The 22414-nt window shown below is 53.0% G+C and overlaps 11 protein-coding genes across 11 annotated transcripts; 5 read left to right on the top strand and 6 right to left on the bottom strand.

Moving 5' to 3' along the window:
• Nucleotides 1-168: 168 nt before the first annotated feature.
• SAICODRAFT_56676 (apses-domain-containing protein) lies at nucleotides 169-1021 on the top strand (the record flags this gene model as incomplete). Its single annotated transcript, XM_019169469.1, has 2 exons — nucleotides 169-857; nucleotides 910-1021. Coding segments are annotated over 2 exons (801 nt in total), but the record flags the coding sequence as incomplete, so codon positions are not given.
• Nucleotides 1022-2289: 1268 nt separating this feature from the next.
• SAICODRAFT_19180 (ARM repeat-containing protein) lies at nucleotides 2290-10372 on the bottom strand (the record flags this gene model as incomplete). Its single annotated transcript, XM_019166061.1, has 2 exons — nucleotides 2290-10172; nucleotides 10228-10372. 2 exons carry the CDS (start codon nucleotides 10370-10372, stop codon nucleotides 2311-2313), a joined length of 8007 nt encoding a protein of 2668 aa, XP_019024376.1. The 3' UTR covers nucleotides 2290-2310.
• A 998-nt stretch (nucleotides 10373-11370) lies between these two features.
• SAICODRAFT_47281 (uncharacterized protein) lies at nucleotides 11371-11662 on the bottom strand (the record flags this gene model as incomplete). Its single annotated transcript, XM_019168886.1, has 3 exons — nucleotides 11371-11412; nucleotides 11465-11564; nucleotides 11616-11662. Coding segments are annotated over 3 exons (189 nt in total), but the record flags the coding sequence as incomplete, so codon positions are not given.
• Nucleotides 11663-12812: 1150 nt separating this feature from the next.
• Nucleotides 12813-13352, bottom strand: SAICODRAFT_30295 (uncharacterized protein). Its single transcript, XM_019167645.1, has one exon. The coding sequence runs from the start codon at nucleotides 13291-13293 to the stop codon at nucleotides 13066-13068; it is 228 nt and encodes a 75-aa protein (XP_019024374.1). The 5' UTR covers nucleotides 13294-13352; the 3' UTR covers nucleotides 12813-13065.
• A 129-nt stretch (nucleotides 13353-13481) lies between these two features.
• SAICODRAFT_119618 (uncharacterized protein) lies at nucleotides 13482-14514 on the top strand. The gene is made up of 2 exons (XM_019165360.1): nucleotides 13482-13567; nucleotides 13626-14514. The coding sequence occupies exon 2, from the start codon at nucleotides 13728-13730 to the stop codon at nucleotides 14247-14249; it is 522 nt and encodes a 173-aa protein (XP_019024373.1). The 5' UTR covers nucleotides 13482-13567; nucleotides 13626-13727; the 3' UTR covers nucleotides 14250-14514.
• SAICODRAFT_71244 (uncharacterized protein) lies at nucleotides 14196-15105 on the top strand. The gene is made up of 2 exons (XM_019170665.1): nucleotides 14196-14582; nucleotides 14639-15105. The coding sequence occupies exons 1-2, from the start codon at nucleotides 14486-14488 to the stop codon at nucleotides 14782-14784; spliced, it is 243 nt and encodes an 80-aa protein (XP_019024372.1). The 5' UTR covers nucleotides 14196-14485; the 3' UTR covers nucleotides 14785-15105.
• A 1117-nt stretch (nucleotides 15106-16222) lies between these two features.
• SAICODRAFT_119611 (uncharacterized protein) lies at nucleotides 16223-17012 on the top strand. Its single transcript, XM_019165359.1, has one exon. The coding sequence runs from the start codon at nucleotides 16448-16450 to the stop codon at nucleotides 16703-16705; it is 258 nt and encodes an 85-aa protein (XP_019024371.1). The 5' UTR covers nucleotides 16223-16447; the 3' UTR covers nucleotides 16706-17012.
• Nucleotides 17013-17238: 226 nt separating this feature from the next.
• SAICODRAFT_56814 (DUF803-domain-containing protein) lies at nucleotides 17239-18330 on the top strand (the record flags this gene model as incomplete). Its single annotated transcript, XM_019169483.1, has 1 exon — nucleotides 17239-18330. A coding segment is annotated over one exon (1092 nt), but the record flags the coding sequence as incomplete, so codon positions are not given.
• A 774-nt stretch (nucleotides 18331-19104) lies between these two features.
• On the bottom strand, nucleotides 19105-20223 carry SAICODRAFT_225502 (uncharacterized protein; the record flags this gene model as incomplete). Its single annotated transcript, XM_019166598.1, has 2 exons — nucleotides 19105-19833; nucleotides 19899-20223. 2 exons carry the CDS (start codon nucleotides 20221-20223, stop codon nucleotides 19202-19204), a joined length of 957 nt encoding a protein of 318 aa, XP_019024369.1. The 3' UTR covers nucleotides 19105-19201.
• Nucleotides 20224-20315: 92 nt separating this feature from the next.
• Nucleotides 20316-20669, bottom strand: SAICODRAFT_119542 (uncharacterized protein). The gene has a single exon (XM_019165358.1). The coding sequence runs from the start codon at nucleotides 20628-20630 to the stop codon at nucleotides 20409-20411; it is 222 nt and encodes a 73-aa protein (XP_019024368.1). The 5' UTR covers nucleotides 20631-20669; the 3' UTR covers nucleotides 20316-20408.
• Nucleotides 20670-21116: 447 nt separating this feature from the next.
• SAICODRAFT_119519 (uncharacterized protein) lies at nucleotides 21117-22097 on the bottom strand. Its single transcript, XM_019165357.1, has 2 exons — nucleotides 22040-22097; nucleotides 21117-21983 (listed from the first exon to the last, which is right to left on the bottom strand). The coding sequence occupies exon 2, from the start codon at nucleotides 21899-21901 to the stop codon at nucleotides 21293-21295; it is 609 nt and encodes a 202-aa protein (XP_019024367.1). The 5' UTR covers nucleotides 21902-21983; nucleotides 22040-22097; the 3' UTR covers nucleotides 21117-21292.
• Between the last annotated feature and the right edge of the window lie 317 nt (nucleotides 22098-22414).

The raw sequence follows: 22414 nt of genomic DNA, 5'->3' as shown, positions 1-22414 counted from the left end.
TCTGTCTCCTGACCAGTACGCCCCAGATTCCCCAAGCCAAAGCGAGAGAAAGACGCGTCTGACCAGGTGCATATAGCCTCGATCTTCTCGTGTTGTACGCGAAGTCTTACTGTCTAAAGACCGTTCTTACTCTTTTCCGCCGTTTTCGCCACTCAGACACGTCCAACAATGTCGGATCAACCCTCTACCCCCGCTCAGAACGCATACGGCCACCAGGGTGCTGAGAGCGCTTACTCCGCAACTGCTCAGGCCGTGACGACTGGTCAGGCCGCTACTCCTGCTGCGACCAGCGATGGACAGCCTCCATCTTTCGCGCAGCCCGCGCCTCAGCAATCGCCTTACCCTGGGTACCCACCTGCGGGCTACGCGGCCGCTCCCCAACCCGGAGCGCACGGAGCGTACTACGACTACTCTCAGCCATCTCCCTATGGATCTTTGCCCGGTACTCACCCCGCGTATGCTGCTGCTCCCCCACACGCGAGCCACTACCCTCCCAACCAGCACTACGGTGTTCTCCCCCCTCCCTTCTACGGCTACAGCAACCCTTACGCTGCGCACCACCCGCTTCAGCCCCCTGGTCACCAGGTGCCTTACCACCCTGATCCTTCTGGTCAGCTTGGTCCTCCGGGCGCGAAGCCACGCGTTACTACCACTCTCTGGGAAGATGAGGGTACCCTCTGCTTCCAGGTTGAGGCTAAGGGTATTTGTGTCGCCAGGCGTGAGGATAATGACATGATCAACGGTACGAAGTTGTTGAACGTCGCTGGTATGTCCCGCGGTAAGCGTGATGGTATCTTGAAGAGCGAGAAGACCCGTCACGTCGTGAAGATCGGTGCTATGCACCTCAAGGGTGTCTGGTAAGGCTCTTTTTCATCTTTAAAGTTGATCCACAACTAATGGCGCCTCCAGGATCCCTTTCGAGCGCGCTCTCGAGTTCGCCAACAAGGAGCACATCACCGACTTGCTCTACCCTCTTTTCGTCAACGACATCAAGACCTTCCTTTACCACCCCACCAACTATGCTCGCACTGCCGCTGTAATGGCCGCTGCCCAGCAACGTCAGCAGCTCCACCAGCGCCGCGACTCTGAGGCCGGCGCTGCTTCCCCCAGTGGTGCTACCGGCACTGCCGTTGCTACACCCACTGCCCAGCCTGCTAACGCTGCTATCTTGGGTGCTAACGACGCTGCCGCTTACTGGCAAGGAAACGGCCACGCGGCTACCCCTGTCGCTCCCGCCGCTGCTCCTCTCGCTGCTACCCCAGCTACTCCGGCTGCTGACACCGCTGCTGCTGTCGCTGCCGCCACTGCTGGCACTTCCCCCGCTGCTCAGGCTGGTGCTTTGAACCCCCTCCAGTACGGCCAGGCTCAGCAGGCTCAGCAATACAGTGCTTCCCTCCGCCACGCTGATTCTCTGGAGGAGGTCAAGACCGAAATGGCTCCCCCTGCTCCGGGCGTGAGGATCCGTACCACTACCAACGACGGTGAAGACCTCGTCGCTAAGGAAGAGCCCGTCGCCCCTGGTACTCCTGGCTCTGCTTCTGCTGCTGACAAGGGACTTACCGCTACTCCCTCCGCTGTCGCTATGGCCCGCCGTATTGAAACCCCGGTCAAGACTCCCACTGGTGGTGACGTCAAGAAGCACCGTCGTGGGTTGTCTCTGCTTGGTGAGACCCCACCGTGCAGGAACCCTTACCAGCTCGTCGCTGGTGACCGTACGCGTACAACCACTGAGGGTAGCACCGACGGTGGTGAGGAGTTGGTCTTGAAGGCTGATGAGGCTGAGGAGGATGTTGAGGGTAAGGATTTAATCGCTGCTGCTGATGAGGCTGCCCATGAGAACCCTAAGGATGAGGGATCTACCCCGCCTGATGCTCCTATTGCTCAGAAGCGCGAAGCTGATGAGATGGAGGGTGCTCTCGAGGATGGTCGTGTCCAACAGGACGACGTCTTTGTCAACGAGGACGGTGAGGTCGAGGGCGGCGACGAGCGTGCCTTGAAGAGACGAAAGACTGTTAAGGAGTAGATGTTGTTGCAGTTGCAGTTGCAGTTGTAGTTGGTGTCAACGGCCAAAATGGGTTTTGATATGGAGGTTTTGAAGTGAAGGGAGTCCTTTTTGTTGGTTTCGGATTCGTTTAGTGAGTCCAATGTACACACCTGTGTTTCTAGTCAATTGTCTTGTGAACTTTGGAGTATTACGAGTATTTTCGGTCGTTTTATGCAATGCTAAATGTTTGATATTAAAATGCCTGTGCGAGAATAACGTACACCATAATGTCTACTGTAGGTAAACCCTACCGACTTTTTTACTCATCAGTCATCAAAATGCTGAGCTCCTTGGACTCCTCCTACGCTCATGATCTCCTCCAAATCTTCTTGCTCGGGTGCTCTATCTCCACCAGCCTCGATTCTTTCCCTCTCAGCCGCCGCCAACTTGCTTGCTACTCTCTTTGAGTAGTCACCTATTCTTCTAGCGTCCGTACCCTGTAGCGTTGCGATGTACTTGTCAATGTGCTCCTCTCCGTCCGCGACCATTCTAAACAATGCAATCCATGCTTGCTCAGCGGCGAGCTTCACGGGGATGACCATTGTTCGTAGTTGGGAGAACATGACTGGAGCGAGCTTCTGCACGTGTGGCTCGACCATCTCGTAGTGCTTGCGAGCCAAGGTTGTGATTGTTACCAATGACAATCTCTGGCTGTCGGTACTTCCTGAAGCAGAGTCGGTCACTGCTGCCGCCAAAGTATCTAACATAGACTCGATCTGCTCAGCCTCCTTAGGAATCTCCTCTTGCAGCAAGTATTTACCAGCAGCAAGAACAGAATTCTCCGAAACAACAGCATCCGTTGACTTGATACCACGGGCGATGATATCAGCAACCTCGCCGACCATGCCAGAAGCAGTAACAGCTGCTGGTGATTCAAGCAACAGCGAGTTAAGACAAAGCGTAGACGGCCTCGTCAAACCCACGCCTGACAACTGGTTGCGGATTGAACCGGCAGCCTCCTCTGGAGAAAAGATCTTGACGGTTGCTCCGTAGAGCTTGGCGCAAAGCATAGACGTCTTCTGCGAAGGATCTTGCAATCCCTCCTCCACTAATGCCATGACGGCCTTCTTGGACACCTCGCTCATGCCGGTACCAGCCTTGCTGACGACTTGGTAGATGGCCTTCAACATGGCAAGACGGACACCCTCGTCGGGTGTACGAGCACCAGCAACAAGCTCGGCAATAAGCGGGTCGACACGAGTCTGGAGGGTGATGAGTGTACCGAGGGCCTGTGCAGCCCTAGTACGGACAACCTCACTGTCGACATCGGCAAGACACTTGGCGAAGGTACGCTGCAACTGAGGCAAGAAGGGCTTCAAGAGCGCAGGCACCTTGTCTAAGAGCACATTGAGCGTGTGCAGAATGGCCGCACGAACGGCGCCAGGAAGCTTTTCACTCATGGAACGAATCATGAGACCAGTAATCTGGGTGATGAAGGGCTTCAATGCGTCTGCACTCGTCCGCTGAACGATATCAGCCATCGCCAACGCAGATTGCTCCCTCTGATCGATGTTTCCAAACATCAGACCCTGAAGGAAGATAGGAAGGATAGCGTTGATACCCTTGGGCAAGCAGAATCCAGGGAGGTCCGCGCCCGCATAGCCAACAGCCTGGATAGACCTGCGCGCAGGGACGACAAGTGCTTCCATGTCCTCTTTCTTGACGGCCTTTGTGAGAGCAGCGAGTGCTTCGTTGGCAGCCTTGACAACGCCCTGGTCGCGGTCGTTGAAGAGAACCAGCAACACGCGGATCCAGTCTTGCACGTATCTCGAGTAGTCTGCCTCAGTCTCCGCGAAGAAGCGTGTCATGTGGTTACAGGCAAGAGCACGTTTGGCAGCGATCTCATTCTTGATAAGACCCAACATCAACGCCATCAAGGTGTTGATACCCTCAGCACCGTCGATCGCAAGAATGACGGTGTCGAAAGCAGAGTTAAGCTCAGCAACAACGTCTTCGTCTTTCTCCAAAACAAGAGAGTCCACGAGGGCATTGATGATGGCGGTCAACCTCTTGGTCAAAGAAGCTCCTGCAACCTCAGCAAGCGATGCCAACGCGCGGGCGTTGAAAGCACTGATAGGCACAGAGATCAAGGTAGGAATAAGGACAGGGAAGATAACATTAGAGCGAAGCTCCATGAGGTCACGCAAAGCAGCAAGCGCATTCTGAGAGTTCTCGCCCGACTGAAGCAAGCTGAGAAGACTAGGGAGAATCTGGTCAACAGCCTTGCTACCCAAAATCTGCTGCAAGAGCGAGAACGCCCTAGCAGCGTGCTCGCGGACGTCGGCGTCGTGGTCGACGATACTTGATCGGACGGCGGCGATGAGGAGATCTTCGTGGTCCTCCAAGGTTTCGGCGCTTGTGCTCTCCATAATCTCGCAGAGAGCAACGCAAACACCCTGTTTGGTCTCTCCGTCGCCATTCTCCAAGGTCTCGAGCAATACAGGCAAGAGCTGTGCGAGAACGGAATCGCCAAGCTTGCGGACGATATCTCCAAGGGTGGATGCAGAAACCTTCTTGCGCTCGTACGCTGAACTGGCAAGGTTGCGAATGATGATCGAAGTCATCACAGGCATGATGTCCTTCACAACCTTTGGAGTGTTGGATACCAATGACTTCCAAACAGCAACGGAAGCACTGCGAACCATACCAGAAGAATCCTGGCGAATGATGTAAAGAGCCGCAAGGACACGGTCGCGACGTTCCTGACCGAGAATCTCGGACAAGAGCTTACGGTGGTCGATGTGCTCTTCTTCCTCTCCTTCGTCGAGCTCGGTCTTGCCGCTGATACCCGTGATCTTAAAGAGCAAGTCTCCGAGGAGTTCCACGGAACTGAGACGAATGCGCCAATTCTCGGAGAAGAGACCACGCTCGAGCTCGGGCAACAAGAGATCGACAGCCTTAGTGGCATAGTTGTTGACAATCATGCGGCCGGCGCGCAAAGACGCTTCGCGTACGTAGTCGGAGTCGTCCGCAAGTCCGGACAAAATGTGAGGAATGGTTCTTCCGAGGTATGGCTGGAATCTGTTTCCGAAAGTGGCAGGAAGGTAGACCAAGAGAGACATGTAACCCTCCCTGACGTATGACTTGGTGTTCTCCGTTCCAATGAGAATTTCCGGCAAGACAGCCTCCAGGCGGTCCATACCAAGACCAGCAAAGATCTCGGAGAGACCTTGAGCGGCACCTTGACGATCCACACCACTGTGCTCTGACTTGAGAATGACGAAGAGGTCCGACAGGAGAGAAGGGAAGTTGTGCTCGCCGAGCTTCTCCACTAATGTACCAAGAGCCTTGGCGGCAGTGGAACGAGTGGCCGGCACAGGATCCACGAGAACGTCCTTGACAAGAGGCAAGAATTGCTCGAGGTAAGGCACCAAATCCTTGGGGTCCGTAAGACTGGCCATGTTTCCGAAAATCTGCGCAGCCTTCATCTTGGTTGTAGCAGATCTTTCCCTCATACCACGAGACAAGATGGGCATGAGCAAAGCCAAAGAAGGCGCGTCGATATAGTGGATAAACGCCGTCTTCAAGAGCTTCTCGAGTGCATCATCGGTGTACTTGTTAGGGTCGCTAAGAGCCTTGAGCAGAAGAGGCACAAGCTCTTGAATTTCGGGGTTGTTGATAACCTCTCCGAAACGCAACAAACTTTCGTTGGCTGCGTTTCTGACCTGGGCATGACTGTCAGTCATGACTTCGGTCAAGCGCGGGACGATAGTAGGCAAAGAGATAGAAAGCTGCCTAGGCGCACAGTAGGCCATAGCACCCAACATTTCGATACAACCCTTCTTGGATCTCCACTGAGTGTCATCAAGACCGGACAACAGGGAAGGCAAGATGAGCTTAACACAGTGTCCACTGATTCTACCCATGATGACCCTTGCGGCATCCTGGGTGGCCTCTCGAACATCGGCAACGCTGTCACCGAAAGTTCCCAAGAGTGATGGCAAGGTCTGAATCACGTAAGGTTCAAAGAACTTGCCAAGGATGAGAGACATGGTTTCAATAGCGAAGACTGCACCTTGACGCCTCTTGGACTCCTTGCGATCCTCGAATGCTTCACGCAAAGCAGACATCAACTGGCTGTCGCGCAAAATAGCAATACCGCGACCCTTGACAACACCTGCCAAACCGTACGCAGCACCACGCCTCTCGGCGTACTTCTCACCCTCGAAAAGCTGTGCAAGCGAACTGTCGATGAGCTTGGGAACCTCCTTCTCAATAGACTTAACAAGAGGAGGCAAACAGTCAGCAACAGCGGTCTGAACAGCCTCGGAGGGAGTCTTCAAGGTTTCCAACAACTGAGTGACAACGTTGGGGATACGCTTGTCAGTTGATTCAAGATGGCGAGCAGCGGCTCCGAACAAGATGACGCAAGATTCGCGGACCAGGTCTTGAGTCTCATTAGCAGAGGAACCTGACAAGTACTTCTCGAATTGAGGCAATAACTCCTCGACCTGTGCCTTGCCGTGGATGGAGATAACGGCGATACCGGCCTCAAGCATGGCCTGGCGAACGGATGCATGACGATCTCCAAGGGCTTCATCTTCAACCAAGAAGCTGACGAGAGCTCGAAGATCTTGAGCAGTGAAAAGAGGAGCAAGGTTCTTGAGAGCCAATGCCACACCAACACGTGCCTCCCATGGGTCCTTCTGGTTCAAGGATGCAGGCTTGATCATACCGTACTCATCGTAAACAGGTACCAAAGGCTTGGCTTTCTCTCGGTACAAAGTCTGCAAGGAAGTGACGGTCTCACTGACAGTAGCAGGGAAATGCTCGGATGCCTCAGCAAGAGCAAAAGCCGCTGCACGACGAGCATATGCGTTGTCAGAAACGACATGCTTGAGGAGAGCGGCGGGCGACTCCTCGTTAACCTCCATTGCGTTCTCGTTCCAGAGCTCGATGGCGATCTGGGCATTAGCCTCAGTCTCATCGTGGCAAGCCATCCACAACTCCTCACTGAAGTCGATGGTAGTGAGGTCCAGGGGCTTAAGAGCCTGGAGGACAGCGGTGCGAACAGAAACCTCCGATGACGAAGCACCACGCAAAAGCGCATCACGCTCAGCGCTCGAGATGTTCTCAGCAAGACCCTGGCAGATCTCGGCAAGACAGGCCTTCGCAGCATTGTAGTGAGCGGGCTGGTTCTTGAGGATCGACAGCAACGCATCAATGACGTTTTGGCGAGGCAAAGAGGCGTTCTTGAAGTTTTCCGCGTGCGTGGTGATAGTCTCCACGGCAAGGAGGATCTGCTCCTCAACCTCTTCCTGAGCCGTAGTTCCCGTACCGCCGTTGTTGATGGTTGCGATGATCAACGGCAGGGCGTAAGTCAGAGTAACGTCGTCAAAGGGGCGCTGCTCACCGGCAAAGCGCAAGCGGAAGAGCACACGAGTAGCGAGGTCCTTCAAAAGCTCTTCACGGAGCTCGGCCGGGATATAGGGTACTCCCATAGCACGAAGGGTAGCAACACCAACGAATTTGGCTGTAGTACCGAGACGGCCGGTCGCCTGCTCGGAACACTCCAAGTATGTCAGGACAGCTTCGTCACCAACGATGAGTCCAACCTGCTGCAAGGCAGGTCCAAGCAATGATTCGATGGCAGAACCCATCCAAGCTGCTGCGCCAACAATCTTGCTGGATGCAAGAGTCTTGATAATACCCAATCCACGACGAACAGTCACATATACGTCTTGCACCTTGGCACGAATCTCCTTCTCCTTCGCCAACTGCTGGTTAACGAGTATCTGCTCCTCCTTGGTGAGCTTCTTCTCAGTCTTCTTTTGCGCAATCTGAGCACGGAGCTCAGCTTCCCACTTGGCAGTCTCGTAGTCCTTGGTGTTACCCTTGTTGATTTCCTTCTTCGACTTGTCGAGAACATCCACGAAGAGGGATCCCTCCTTGGTGCTCCAAATTCCTGCCTCGTCAACGCCGATCCATCTATAAGATTCGGGTTGCAAGTCACGCTTGAATGCCTCGATCAACAATGGCAAAGATGCGTCAGGGGTAACGAAACCAAGGGTCTCGACCGTGCGCAAAGCAGCGGCACGAGCAGCGTTGTCAGGGCTGTTTTGGCTAAGAACGACCTCGACAGTAAGAACCAATTCCTCTGCCCTGGTAGCCACCAACACACCAGGATCAACACCTACCCTCAAGCACAACTCAATCCACAAGTTCCTCTTGCCGACCTTGAGCAGAGGGTGATGCGCAACAACCGCGAGGTCAACCATCTGCTGCTGCAAAATTTCCTGATCGACAGCGGCGTCGGTGTTAGGGCAGATTGAGATGAGAACGCTGTGGAGGTTGTTCAAGGACTGCACACCTGCAGAGGCAGCGGGTCCCTCCTTGCGAGCCTCGTCGAGCTGCACGAGCCATGACCAGACTCCCGAAGCGATTTCTGCAGAAACGAGCGCGGGACGGGCCAAGTAGCATGCCTTCAGAGACTCCTGCGCGATCGCCTTAACCTCGTGGGACACAGACGGAGCAGTGATGGCGTAGATCATGGACTGAGACCAAGCGGCACCGGCTGCCTTGAACTGCTTCTCCGACGCATGTTCTGCGACGGTCTGCAAGGCTCTCGCAAACCAGGTATGGTCCTCGGGAGACGCGAGCTTGGTAAACACACGGTCGTACAAAAGATATGAGGGTTTAGGAGACAAAGTCAAAGCAGCCGCAGCAATACCCGCAGTGTCAACCTCAAGCTCCTTCCATTGCGCAAACCTTCCAAGACCGACGGCGGTACCAGCATAAGCAGCAACAACGCCACCGTCCTGAACCGCCTTCAATGCGTCAGCAGACGCAGCCCTCCCAGCATCGAGCAAAGGCTTCGCAACAGCGCGAGCGAACTCCAGGACCTCCGCTGAGGGAGAGACACCGGCATCCCACAGTGCAGCAGCAGTAGTGGACAACCAAACGCTCTTGACGGCTCCCTTCTTGTCGGCGAAGCCCTTGACGACGGCAGCGGCGACATCATTCTCGACAGCCACACCGTTCTTCAATCCCCAAGAGACACATCCCATAGCAGCCTTCACCTCAGCAACGAGCGCCTGCTCGTTAGCCTCCTTTGCGATACCGGCGAGTAGAGATGATGGTACAGTCTTGGCGAGAGAAATGGAGGGTGGAAGGAAAGACAAGCTGCGAGCGTAGGTAGTGCGGTGTTCGGCAGACGCGAGCTTCCCAGGCTTCAAGTTCTCAGCGATGGAGGCTGCGACCTTGGCTGCACCTTCTTCGTTCTTGCAGAGAGGAAGGACGGCCTGAAGAGTCTTGAGCGCACCTTCACGCGTGCTGGTGTTAGAGCTCTTCAAACCGTTCAGGATCGGAGTGAGAAGGGCAGTGTTAAGGGCCTCGGATGGGTCGATAGACTCTCGCAAGGAGGTGAATACTGGTCCGGCAAGGCTGTTGAGAACCATATCCGGTGCACGAAGAAGAGAGTTCTTCAACGGAGTCGCGAGCTGTCCCACGAAGTCTTCACTGGTGGTAAACCCCTTGAAGAAATCACCGAGACCCTCGGCGATATGTCTTGGTACATGTGTCTTGGACGCCAAGAGAACCTTGGTGAAGTAGGTGTAGTACTGTCCATTCAGCTCCTCGACCTTCTCCTTCGGCGCACTGGTGACAGTAAGGTGCGACGCAACGCCAGCGACAACACCGAGCGCAACAGCATTCGTTGGGTTACCTCCAGCGACAAGAGTCTCGACGTACTGCTGGACAATCTGCGCGCCACGTCCTTCCGGTAATCTGAACAACGCCCGCATCGCAGCCCTCGTACTCTGTAGGGCGCCCTTCCTAATACCCTCCTTGCTCTCGTACGACATACACGCTTCCAACAACGTCGCCTGCGCAATGATAGCATCTCCAGAAACCTTGCTGAAGGCTTCCTCTGACGTGGACGCCAACACGATCAGGTCGTTGATCCATTCGAGTAGGGCGAAAGCGTTTGAGGCGGCGATTGCTCCGGTAGAGGCCTTCGCTGACTCTTTCTTGATAGCTGGGATGATCTTGGTAAAAAAAACTGCCGAGTTGCGTTCATTGAGGGCGGCGAAGGCACGGGTAACGGCGCTTCTCGATCCTTTGTCGACGTATGATGGGTAAGTTCCGAAGAGCGACTTCAATGAAAGAACTAAATCTTGAGCCGTGAAATCTACGCACTTCTTGTCAGCGAATCCTCAAAAGTTCTTTCTCCCCAATGAACGCACCTTCACTCTTAATAAAGGGTATTAACTTATGTGTAATGGCAGCGATCCTGACCGCAGGCTGCGATCTCCGCAGATCACGGCCAAAATCCTCCCAATCGAAGTCGGGCTTGCCGTTTAGCGAAGAATTAACTTCGTCGTCGGCCATTGCCATTTACTTCTGTGGGTATAACTTTATCGAGGAGCTCAATTGCGACCTCGAAGCGCTGCAGCTGTTTCTGTGCGTTGATGCAAACCTTGCAGCTCTCTCCGCCATGCACGTGTGTACAGTGAGAGTCGTGGGGAATCTTAAAAATATATCAATCAATTGCTAAGAACGCATGTGCTGTATAACAATCGGGTATCAGAGTATCAAAGGGTATCCACGCCAATCCATCCCTCCTCCTTTACCTCCTTCACCTCCCGGCCCTCGAGCTCTTCTCAATATTCGAAGATCCTCCCCTCCCCTCCTCGGTGTATGCAAGCAAATAAAACGTATGATTATCATGAACTTCTTCTAGAAACACCGCCAAGAGCACCTCTTACCCTCAGACGGATAAAAAAAACGCTAAAAAAAAGACATACAATTTCCATCCATACGTACAAGATTACACATGCATATGCGTATCGTATCATCAGCCCATGGAGATCAGGCACTTTGAATTCGAAAGTTTAGTATCTGCGCATCATCGGCTGTTGCTGCAACTGGTGCTGCTGCTGCTGTGGGCTCCCTCCCTTGGTCATGGCCATCCCCATCATCGATGGCGACTTCATGTCCCTCACAGCGGCAGGAGGCGGATACCCCGTAAAATACGACGGACTCGACACAGGCGGCGTGGCAAGAACAAGGAAAGCCGTAGCACCAGACAAGGTAGGCATGCCACCCGTTGTGATAGCCGTATTCGTCGAACAAGAAGTAGAACGAGAATAAGCCGGCGAGATGGAACCGCCCGTGTCCGTACTCGTCGGACTCCAGACGTCCTGTCTCACGTTTTGAGTGAGGGTCTGGACTTCGTAGAAAGTCGGTTGGGGGTATGAGACGCCACTGATCCTCAACCCGGCGAGTTCGGTTGCGATTTGCTGAGGGCTGAGGGCGCCCATACTCGCTGCACGAGCCCGGCGTTGTTTCTTTGCGTAAGATTCCGTGATGACTGCCAAATCGTGCGTATGAAGGAAACAGCAACGGTCGCCATAAGGACACGAGCCAGTCTGTCCTTTCATTAACACCCGCATAAATTGAGGATATAAGCAGAAGACATACCATAATGAACGTCTCACAAGGTTCAGTCTTGTACCTCGGGTGTCGCTGTACAGACTTCAACTGCGTCTGCCCGTGCGCAAACTGGCATTTATTCCCATACCTGAACACACAATTAGCTTCAATCAGAAACTGAGGAGGATGGACGACGTACCTGCAAGACCCATTCACTTCCCAACTCTTGCACAACTCCGTCTTGTACAGATCTTTCTTGATCTCGATTTTCTTCCCAGAAGAATCAAACTTGACACCCGTGCTCAAGGAAGGGCTCATCATCACCGACCCAGGACTAAGACCAGACTCGAGGGGAGCAGGCGGGGTAGGGACATACCGAACCCCAGCGATACCCGAACGAGGCATCGAGAGAGAAGTCATAGACGCACGATGAGCCTCAAGGATAGGCGCATGTGATTGAACGACGGGAATATCGAAATACCCCTGAACCTGAGCTGTAGAATGTGTGGACGTCGGAGTGAAATACGCCGACTGCCCATGTCCCGTCCTAGGCGGCGAGTAACGTTCGCGGTCGGCGGAGGCGGGGGTGCAAGGCATCTGAACCGTCCTCAAAAGCGGGGAATATCTCGGACTCGGCAAAGACCCATTCCCGAATCCCAATCCCAATCCTATACCCATACCCATTCCTATACCTCCCTGTCCAACAGAGACGTCTCGTTCGAGGAGAGGACTACTCTTCGCACTTGACTCAGGCGTCAATCCCTCCGGCATCGTAACCGTCCCCATACTCAACAAACTTCTCCTCAAGCTCATCGACGACATCCCAAGCCCATGCCCAGGCGGATAAGACAAACTCGGGCCACCACCACCAGTCGTCTCACTCGGCGCACTCGCTGACTGCGGTACAGCGCCCGAACGACGTTGACGAGCAAGTAGAGCGCGGGTAGAGAGGTTGAATGCAGGTTTTGCGGCCATAGACGCAGCTGCATTTTGGAAATCGGCGTTGGCGGGGATTGGGACGCCTTCGTCGATACGGAAGGTTGCGCCGGAACTTTGATAAGCGGTTGCGGCATCGGAGGTTGCGTGGGGAGCGAAAAAGGGACTTTCGGCAATTGAGCTGTACGCCGTCAAAGGCGGCGCACGATCACGACAACTGGACCCCGCCGGCGTCGATTTATCCTGCTGGGCGTTGACAGAAGGAAAGTAGGAGCCGGTGTTCGACGTATCCTGATGATGCAAGTACGGCGAACAAGGCAAAGACCTAGCAACCGCAACACGAATCGGATTCCCGCTTTGGTAGAATTGGTTACTCAACGGACGTTGCTTGACGAAATAATCCGTGGCCGACTCGTTGACGAAGGGTGAAGTCTGGATGGACATTGATGACAACTTCGTTGGACAGCTGGTCAGACTGATTTGAATTGCTTATGCTGACTGACGTCGACGTACTGAACAGGAGCACCTGTCAAGGTCGGCAAGGGTTAAGGAGCTGTTAAACGATCGACTCTGGACGAGCAATCGGCAAGAAAGAGGTCAATGGGCTCAAGTTATATAGGCCCCCCACTTCACAAATCCACGGGAGTAGACCGAGGTTCAGTCAATCAATAGTAGCTGGCTGGTGATGAGTAACACCGCGGGGCCACCCCTTTTCAAATTGAGTCGCCTAAATCGCGTGGGCGGGTGTTTCCACCGAGTGTGTGTTGCGCAAAGACCTCTTGTTCGAATCGATGGAACGACGTGAAGCCTTGCAATTGAGCGGTACCATCTGGCACCTGGCCATGGCAAGATACCTCTATATAGTAGAGGGCCCAAATAAGGTTAGGAGTAGCATTTAACCAGGCATGCGATAGGGTGAACCGGGCCGCTTTGTATCGCATGCAAGCCAGGCTGGTCAAGAGCCGCCGTACTATTGGTTGTACTGTCAATTGGCAGCTAGGGTGCGTGGAGGCGGCGAATGTCAGACAAACGGCTGTCAGCAGCTGCGTGTTGGTGTGGGTAGCCGTACGAGTATTACCGCGGCATCAGCGGGTTGAGCCAATGTCACAGCCCCCACATAGAGGACTCAACAAGAGATGAAGTATAGGAGTGTGGCACGCGCAACGACCTTCCGATCCAAACTGACAATTCATACCAACTGTCAAATCGGAGACGGTAAGCTGCTGCGTCCTCTGTCCCTATTTCGCAATAATCTAATCTGACAGCTGTCGAGATTTCCGGTTGCCCGAGTCATGCGGTTTTCATATGAAGGAGGGGAGACGGGTACGCTGGGGGAGGTGCATGCACGTGCTGAGTACGTCTCGCCCGTGGTGATATGGGGACAACGACACGCGAACTTAGTCAAGTTCTCAGAAGCTCAGTGACTGGAGACGGGAGACGGCCGAGTGCTGTCCCGTCGTTAGAGAGGAAGGGCGAGGCTTCAGTGTTTCGTAAGCAGTGGTTCTCGACGTTGGCGAGGGCGGGCCAGCGCTTTCGGAATGTGCATGCGCGGGAGGGCGTATCGAATTCTACGACACGACGCAGCAATAATCACTTGATCACTGATGGTGCACGCAAATTCTTTAAGATCGGACAGCTACTCATCACCTCAACCTATCATGTTGATATGCAGCGCTGGGTGCCAGTTCTTATCTCGTGGGCAGGAGGAGAAACCGTGGGACATTATGCTGCTCACTTCACTGCTCTTTTTCGTTCGATCTTGGAAGTCACACCCGATGCACCTGATACCTGGTTTGCCAATGTTGTGGATTTCAGTGAGACACAGAGACTTGGTTATATGCAGGCATTCATGAAAGTCCGGAAATCCCCAGAACTTTACTGGCTGGACCATCCTTAGCCAGGAGCACCTGGACCTGGTTGAAGATTGTCTCCGATTGCGAGTCGAAGATTTGTACCGGTGATGTAAGGAGCAATACCCGGCAATCAGTTACACGAATCAAGAATAATTCCACGTTCATCAGGTATGAGGATCAAGGCAGGTTTGAAAAGCTTGTGCTGCAATTGGTTGACTGTGAAAATACCGAAGAGTTTAAGAAAACTGCGGAAGAAATCAGACAGGAGCTTGGAGAAGCCATGGCCTGGCTAAATTGGTGGATCAAGCCGGTGCACGCTAAGATGCTTTTCCGGTCTTATCAAACCATTCATCCCAATTTGTTGGAGGGTATGCCAGGTAAGTTTACACCTAATGAAGAAGCTCCAAGACAGAAGCTGATTTGAAGACTGCAGACACCACAAATGCAGAAGAGTCACTTCATTGGAAGATTTACCTGGCGTGCGGTACCGTCCAGAGCCATCGCTGGGAAGTCCTTGAAGGTCTTTCGCAGCTGTACCGGTTTGCCCAGAATCTTCCTGAGCACTTGAGAATGATTTGAAGTAAGTTTACCCATCATTAAACTTGAGCAAGTGCCAAGCATGGCTGGGGTCATCCCTAACATGCGAACCGAAGGGGCACGTTCAAAAACAAACAACGGCCGGCCACCAGACACCACTGCGGCATGACATGCAGAAGAGCGCAAAAAGAAAACTCTGCAGCCTATAAGCAGAAGGTCAGTCATAATGGGATTTGCTTCATGAAGGGCAACAGGTGCTACCAGTCCTATCCTATCGGTGAAAACACGTGTTGGTTTGATACATCACTGGAAGTTCTGTTCTGGTTGTTTGAGGTTTATAATGTCGGAAGAGAGCTAAAAAAAAAAACACACAGTCCTTGGATCAGCCTGATGAGAATGTTCTGGCTCTTCTAACACAGCATTCTGCAGATCACAAAAAGCAGTACTACCAGGGTGAGGTACTGCCTGATTTCCAGGAGTGGTTATTGTCTGAGCGGGATGCAATCTTGAAACAAGTACGGATCCAGGACTTGGTACCCAGTCCCCAAGGACAGTTCAACAATCCCATCCGATGGTGGTGCAACTTGGTTTCAGGTATAAACCTCTTTGATGAGCCTTGGAACAAAGGTCTTGGCCTTTTTTCTCTGTCCATAGGGAGGATAACTATTGAGGTCTGTCAATCAGGTCCCTATCGCCGGATTGTGAGACCAATACAGATACAGACAATTGTTCTGCCAAGCAGTACTCCTCTTGATGTGGTGCCAACAAAGCCTGACTCAGAAGAACTGCTCAGTCAAGCTCATGATGGAACAGACGCTGATGTTCAGAAATACACTGAGTATAAGACAATCAATTACGCCAAGGCACAACAGAAGGATCGGGCATTTCGTCAATCTGGGTGTCCTGAGCTATCAATTCGAAAAGCAGCAGTTGTTCATCTGCCAAGGATCCTCATTTGCGAGTTTGAGGCACCGAGTAACAACCAGCAGCAACAACTTAGATGATTATTTCCTTTAACTCTGTTTCCCCCTGGGCAACGGAGACAAGACTGTCAAGTACGAGCTTGTTGGCAGAATCCTGGGGAAGGACATGGCGGGTACGCATTTCTTCTCATATGTCCGTAGGACTCCTGAGCCTGGGAATCTGTCTTCAGTATATCAGTATGATAGCCTGCAGACTCAGGAGAATACCAGTCAAAATCTTGCCTAAGGTGGTAAGGGTACATCGATCCTGAAAGACAAAGGTGAACAGACATGCAAATCAAGTCTGGGGGGCTACAAGCGGCATTCAAACACGGTCTTTTATAGACTGTTGATGCAGATGTTGCACACAACTGATACTATGAGTCCATGTCCTAGATACTGCATGGGCATGGATACATTCTCAAAGCGGACTCAGACGGTAAGGTTTTGCCCACATTTCAGGATGCCCCAGAAAGCGAGGTAATGGAGTCAATGTTCCAACTACTACCAGATCTCCACGACAAGCGTCCCTCCTTTGAACCTTGGCATAAACAATGCACAAGATGTGACTACAACGATTACTTAACAACAGAAGATGTTAACGACATTGTACAGTGAACAAACTGCAAACTCGGGCACATGAGGACTGTGTACTGGCAGACAGCAAGGTGGGAAAGAAGAAGTCAAGTGAGAAACAACGCCAGAAACTACTGGAGTCATACTGCTGCTTGTATTGTACTTCGATGGGGACTAACCTTAAGCCGAGAGAGGAAGTTAAGAGTACAGGCGATGTGAAGGAGTTTGCAGGAGATACCATCGAACGAGCAGTTTCAGCAGACCTCCCGGACCTGGGGAAATGTCAACTTCAACAACCGAAGAGCAGTGGAGCGCTCTCATCTTCCAAAAGGTGGAAGCGTGTGGTGACGATAACTGAATCAGGTGTGAAGAGAAGGGGAGTGGTATGCGTGGGAATTGGTCTTTGTAGTGGGAGGCATATATAAATGAGGGAGATGGAGAAGTAGACGTTAGAGCTAGTGTTGAATAGATACATTATGGGGTAGATTATGACAACTCGTTCCGTAGTTCACCCTATCACCGTCGCTTCTCTTTTTACCTTACAGTGTGTCATAATAGCCTTAACGGCATATTTAAAACGGCACCGCTCATTTCAATTGAAATGCGGCCAAAAGCGCAGTGAAACGCCTGGTGCGGGTGCCGGGTGAGGGTGCGTCGTGTCGCGCGGGTGCGTCGTAGAATTCAGGACTCCCTGCGCGGGCCGAGGCGACGGGCGGTGCGGGAGTGGAGTTACAGCCAATAGCTGCCGAGGTTACCATTGGTATAAGAATCACGCAAGTCTCTATGATGACGGTGTGAGAGCGTCGGTTACTCCAGCAACAATTCCCTTATAATCACACGTGCATATCCCGCGCATCTCGCCAAGCAATCGCACGAACCTCCAAATAGGAGACGTCAACAATCATCCCCCTGGAATCTCCTGGACGACCTGTAACGTAGACACCGCCATCTACGAAACATGTCAAACTCGACATCAGTAGACTCCTCTTCCTCCTCCATCGTCGGATCAGGAAATGCCTCACTCTACAAGGGAATCGGTATCGCACTTGCCGTAAGTTCCGGGTTCTTCATCGGTGTGAGCTTCATTTTTAAGAAGAAGGGATTACTACAAGCCAATACCAAAGACCAGAAGGAAGCTGGTGTAGGACATGGCTATTTGAAGAGCTGGATATGGTGGACAGGAATGGTCCTCATGATCATCGGCGAAATCTGTAACTTTTTGGCATACGCATTCACCGAGGCCATCCTCGTCACACCACTCGGCGCACTATCCGTCGTCATCACCGCAATTGGGTCATCCATATTCCTGAAGGAGCGGCTACCATTCGTTGGGAAGATTGGGTGTGCGCAGTGTATCGTCGGCGCGGTTATTATTACACTCAATGCACCCGAACAGCAATCCGCGCGAACAATTCAGGATGTCCAGCACTATATGCTCTCATGGCCCTTCCTCGTCTACGGCTCCCTCGTCATCATCGCCTCCCTCATCCTCGCATTCTGGGCTGGACCCAAGTGGGGAAAAGACAACATGCTAATTTACATCGCAATCTGCTCCCTCATCGGTGGATTATCTGTCGTTGCTACACAAGGGTTGGGAGCAAGTATTGTTACAGCAGCGAGTGGAACGCCGCAGTTCAATCATTGGTTTATGTATGTGTTGATGGTCTTCGTCGTCATCACCCTCCTCACCGAAATCAACTACCTCAACAAAGCCCTGAACATATTCAACACAGCCATCGTGACACCAACATACTACGTCTGTTTCACCGCCTCCACCATCGTCGCCTCGGCAATTATGTTCCAAGGCTTCAAAGGAACGCCTACGGTCATCGTTACGGTATGTATGGGATTCCTCGTCATCTGTGGTGGGGTCGTCCTCCTTCAACTCTCCAAGAGCGCGAAGAATGTCTCGGATACGGAGGTATTGAGGGGAGATCTCGATGATGTCAAAACTGCTGTACATGCGGAACAAGACGAGTATGATCCGGGGGCTGAGGCGTTGGCGGGTCCGGGAGCGATGTTGGGGAGGCGGATGTCGACGATGCGACGGGCGCGGACTTCGAGGGCGTCAGGGTTGGAGGAGGGGTTGGGGATTCGACTTAGATCAAGGCGAACGAGTGCGGCTCCACAAATCCCGGAGTTGCCGCATAGGATGAGTTCGTTCTCGGCTGGTACGGAACGCTCGATGTCCTACAAACGCGGCGACGAGGAAGGACACCTGGGCGTCCCTAGCGAAGGCGGCCGGCACATAAGTTTCGCACCACAAACCTGGGGACCAGGAGGAAACGGAAAGACAAGTTTCCAGGACCCGAGAGTGACGACACCAGGTATCAGCCCTGGCAATATCTCTCAAATGCCCGATACCGCTCCCGCGCAGCTCCAGACATTCCCTGTGTCGCATTTATCCCCGCCGTCCCCGAAACCGTCCGTATTCGAGACGTTCCCTGATCTCAGCCACGAGCACGAGCACGAAGCGGCGGTGGAGTTGGATGAACCGGTACCGAAACCACCACGCACACCACAACTCCGGAAACAATTCTCGTTTGGTGGGTTTCTGAAAAGGGAAGCGCCGACGGAGGAGGAGAGGATGGGGTTGGTGAAGGATGATGCTGTTACGACGGAAGCGCTGGGGCGGATAAGGACGAGGGATTCGGATGAGGGCGAGGGGGATTTGGCGGTGAGGAGGGATAGTTGGGAGGAGGTTTTGGATGAGAGGGGGCGCATTTAGGCTGGTTACTGATACGTGTCCGTCTGTCGTTTTGGATTTTGGGAAGAGTAAGGGGATTGGCGTTTCACTTTCGTTTACAAATGTTGCATGCATATGGCATGATGGATCAAAATATTAGGTTATTGATTACGTATACGGTGTGCTATGGATATTATCTCAGATTGTCTGTCCATTCAATTCATCATCAACGCATTCAGTCCCCGCTACAATCCTCAGGCTGGTCCTTCGTCACAACAAAGACCTCACCAGTAACATCCGCAGTGAAGTACAGCCGTCCCCTTTTATCAAATACCAACCCCACCGGACTCAGACAACCAATCCCCGCAGGAGCCTGAAGTAACGCAGACCTACACTGCGACTTATTCACGCTCGGCGATGTCCAGACAAAGTCGTAGTACCCCTTTCCCGAGTCAGCAGGAGCGGCGGGTTCTCCGTCTTTGAAGGGGACAACGACGATGCTATGGCCTGCTGGGCCGGGGAGTGAGACGAAGGCGGAGCCGACGAGGTCTTTGCCGGAGGAGGGAGTTTCGGGCTTGTAGAATGCGATGCCGAGGGGTGCTGTGTGTGTAAGGAAGGAGATACGAGGCGGGATACTGTTCTCGGCGCAGAATGAGTCAACGTGAACGGAGGCGTCAAGCAACAACCCGGTGCCGATACTGAGGTCTGCGGAGTCTGGCAATGACGAGACGTTCCAGCTGGTGTGACAGAATGGGTACCCGGGGTTAGGAGGGGGGGAGGTAGAGAACGCGTCGTACTTGCCCAAGCAGTTGAATTCGTCGCCGGGGTTGTCGGTCAAGGGAACACCGTTGCGGGTAATGCCATCGGCTCCGTTGTCGGTAACCCAGAAGTTACCACTAGCGTCCTCGGGAATCCCACGGTGTCGCGGAGACCCCAAGAGAAAACTGTGCCGTCGGTGGTGTAGTCGTATCCATCGGCAGGCATATTGGTGAGGTCGAATGCCTGGATCATACCCTTGCTATTGTCGATGAACGCGGTTGCGTTGTCAATGTCGGGAGTATCGAGACCACGGTTGATAAACAGAACATCGGGGTTATCCTGAGGAATAGCAACGGCGCGACTAATTGCCTCAGCGACCGGCCCAGGTGCCATTCCCGTAACCACAACCTTGGCTTCAGATGTGACAGAGCAAGCTGTCAATATCGTACTCTCAACCCAAGGCAAGTTGGGGAGTCGTGGCGAAGATGGTTTTGCCATCGGGAGACAATGTGATGGCGGAGGTGAAGTTCAAGCCGTCATCGGGAACGAGCACCTTGGTCTCGACGATGGTGGGACAGACATCATTCCACTCAGGCTTCAAGGCAATTATACCGTCCCCGAGCGAGGCGAAGATGAGGTTACCGCAGCTGTCGATGACAATGTCACGAGCGTGCTTGAAACCGTCAGCAAGCTTGGTAAGAAAATAACCAGGGAGCAAGACAGGCGAGGTGTAGTCGAGTCCAAGTCACGGGTAGGACGTGGATATGACAGAGGTGAGACTGGCGAGGCAAGTAAAGAGGGTGAAAACGGTCTTCATGATGGGCGAGTTGGGCGGCAAAAGGAACTACGAGGAGGGATGAGGAGGCTCTGAGAAAACCTTGCTTTATAGACATTCTGAATAGCATAGGGATGCCCGTCGAAGGGTGATCAAGTCATTAGTGGTCTTACATTCTACCGTGTCTTGACGTCCTATCATATCGTCAATCTGTACCGAAGTAGTTGTGCCATCGGCCACCCGCGTTTTATCACGGCCGGTACCGCAGATGGGCCTTCAGACGGCGCAGGAATGAACCCCGACGATCATGACGAAGTTTGCTTCACTAGCTACGCGAGTTCTTCTTGTAATAGTGGGAGGGAAAGCCCGGCGTTCGTCTCATACCCCTTGAACGCGACAATTCATCCACGCGCGTGGGAAACTAAGGAAATGCCTGTGAATACCCAAGCCTTTCGTTCTTCAAATCATACACCACCTGAGGGTATTACTGACGATCTTCCTTGCTAGGCCTGGAAAGTAATAGCCGGAATGTACGGGTCGAAACCTGCGTCCAAGGCTGAAAGCGAGGCGGCATCGGTCCGCTGACGCCCGAATTGGTGTCGCAGCGCAATTTCGGGTCGACTGACCAAAAATGACCAGGATTGAATAATAGCTTGCGATTCATACTAGGAAGGTAAAAGCTTATAAAGATACATGATAAACCAAACTGCGACTACAAGACTAGGGCTGATGAAAATGTTCCTTTCCCTCGCCGCTCGTGTTCAACCTTCGCACGTGCACTCCTGCGGACCGTTACCGTAACGGAGAATAACCCCCATATTGCGCCGCCAAGGATAGCCCACCACCAACCACTCCAGGTACATCCCCAATCATCATCTCCTTACGGGTGCCATCCATGTCGAACTGCATGGTTGCGACGGAAGCACGTCTTCCGCGGTTATACCCACCTCCACGAGCCTCATTTACAGCCGACGAGATTAGGGCATTGGCGCTTGGGAGCGTAACGGCGCCAATTGGGGCGGTCAAAAAAGTGTCCTCGAACAAGGCCTCCCATTCTTCTAGGACGGGGGCTGTGGAGTCCACGGACTGTGAGGAAGTCGAAGCCGTGGAAGCGGGCGGCGACGGAAACGTGAACTTCACTTTCTTGGGCGATGCCTTAGAGACGGAAGCTGATCTCCCGATTTTTTTGGTTGAAGAATGCTTCTCTTTTGCGTGGTTCATCTCGGCGTGCGTGCGCTTAGGCGATGCATGGGATTTTCTTTCGTAGCCTGGGAAATCAGCAAAGTCCGCCCAAGTCGACTTGTCGAAGTAATTGACTGGGCAGGTATACATCCACCTCCACACCACGTAGTTCAACTGAATACAATATTTCAGCTTCTCGGACACAAAGGTCGTGAACATTAGTCACGTACGTAGGCGTGATGCTTCTCCGGGTCTTCCTTCCTCAGCCGAGACTGGTACTCACAAAGATAGTCACTAGCGTCTGATGGTCCATGGGTAAGCAGGAGTTCACAAGCTAGATCTTCCGAGAATACTTACCTTGGAGGGAAACTTCGAGCTCGTCGGTAACACGCATTGTCAAATCGTTGGCCATAGTCACGCAGCTGCTGACACCAGCGTAGTGCCAGCCTCTCTTCCACCACCTGTGGACTAGTGTTAGGAGACCACAGACAAATGGCAGATATCACTCACGTCTCAAGACCTGTGATTTGTTCGGCAGACAACTTTGGCGAGAGCGATGTCGTTTGATCGCAGTCGGTCATTCTGTCATGTCGCGAGGAGATCAGAGAAACAAAATCAAGTACTCCTATTCAAACTCGCTGACAGTTGTCGAGTAAAGCAAACCTCCTCGACGACCTTTATAACGAAAGTAGTCGAGTTGAGGACCGCCTCCGGCCTTGTGACATTGTCAGT

Source organism: Saitoella complicata (genome assembly GCF_001661265.1).
Source record: "Saitoella complicata NRRL Y-17804 unplaced genomic scaffold SAICOscaffold_11, whole genome shotgun sequence".
NCBI lineage: Eukaryota > Fungi > Ascomycota > Saitoellomycetes > Saitoellales > Saitoellaceae > Saitoella > Saitoella complicata.
The sequence above is the reverse complement of the archived record's forward strand: the minus strand, read 5'-3'. Positions and strand labels throughout refer to the sequence as shown.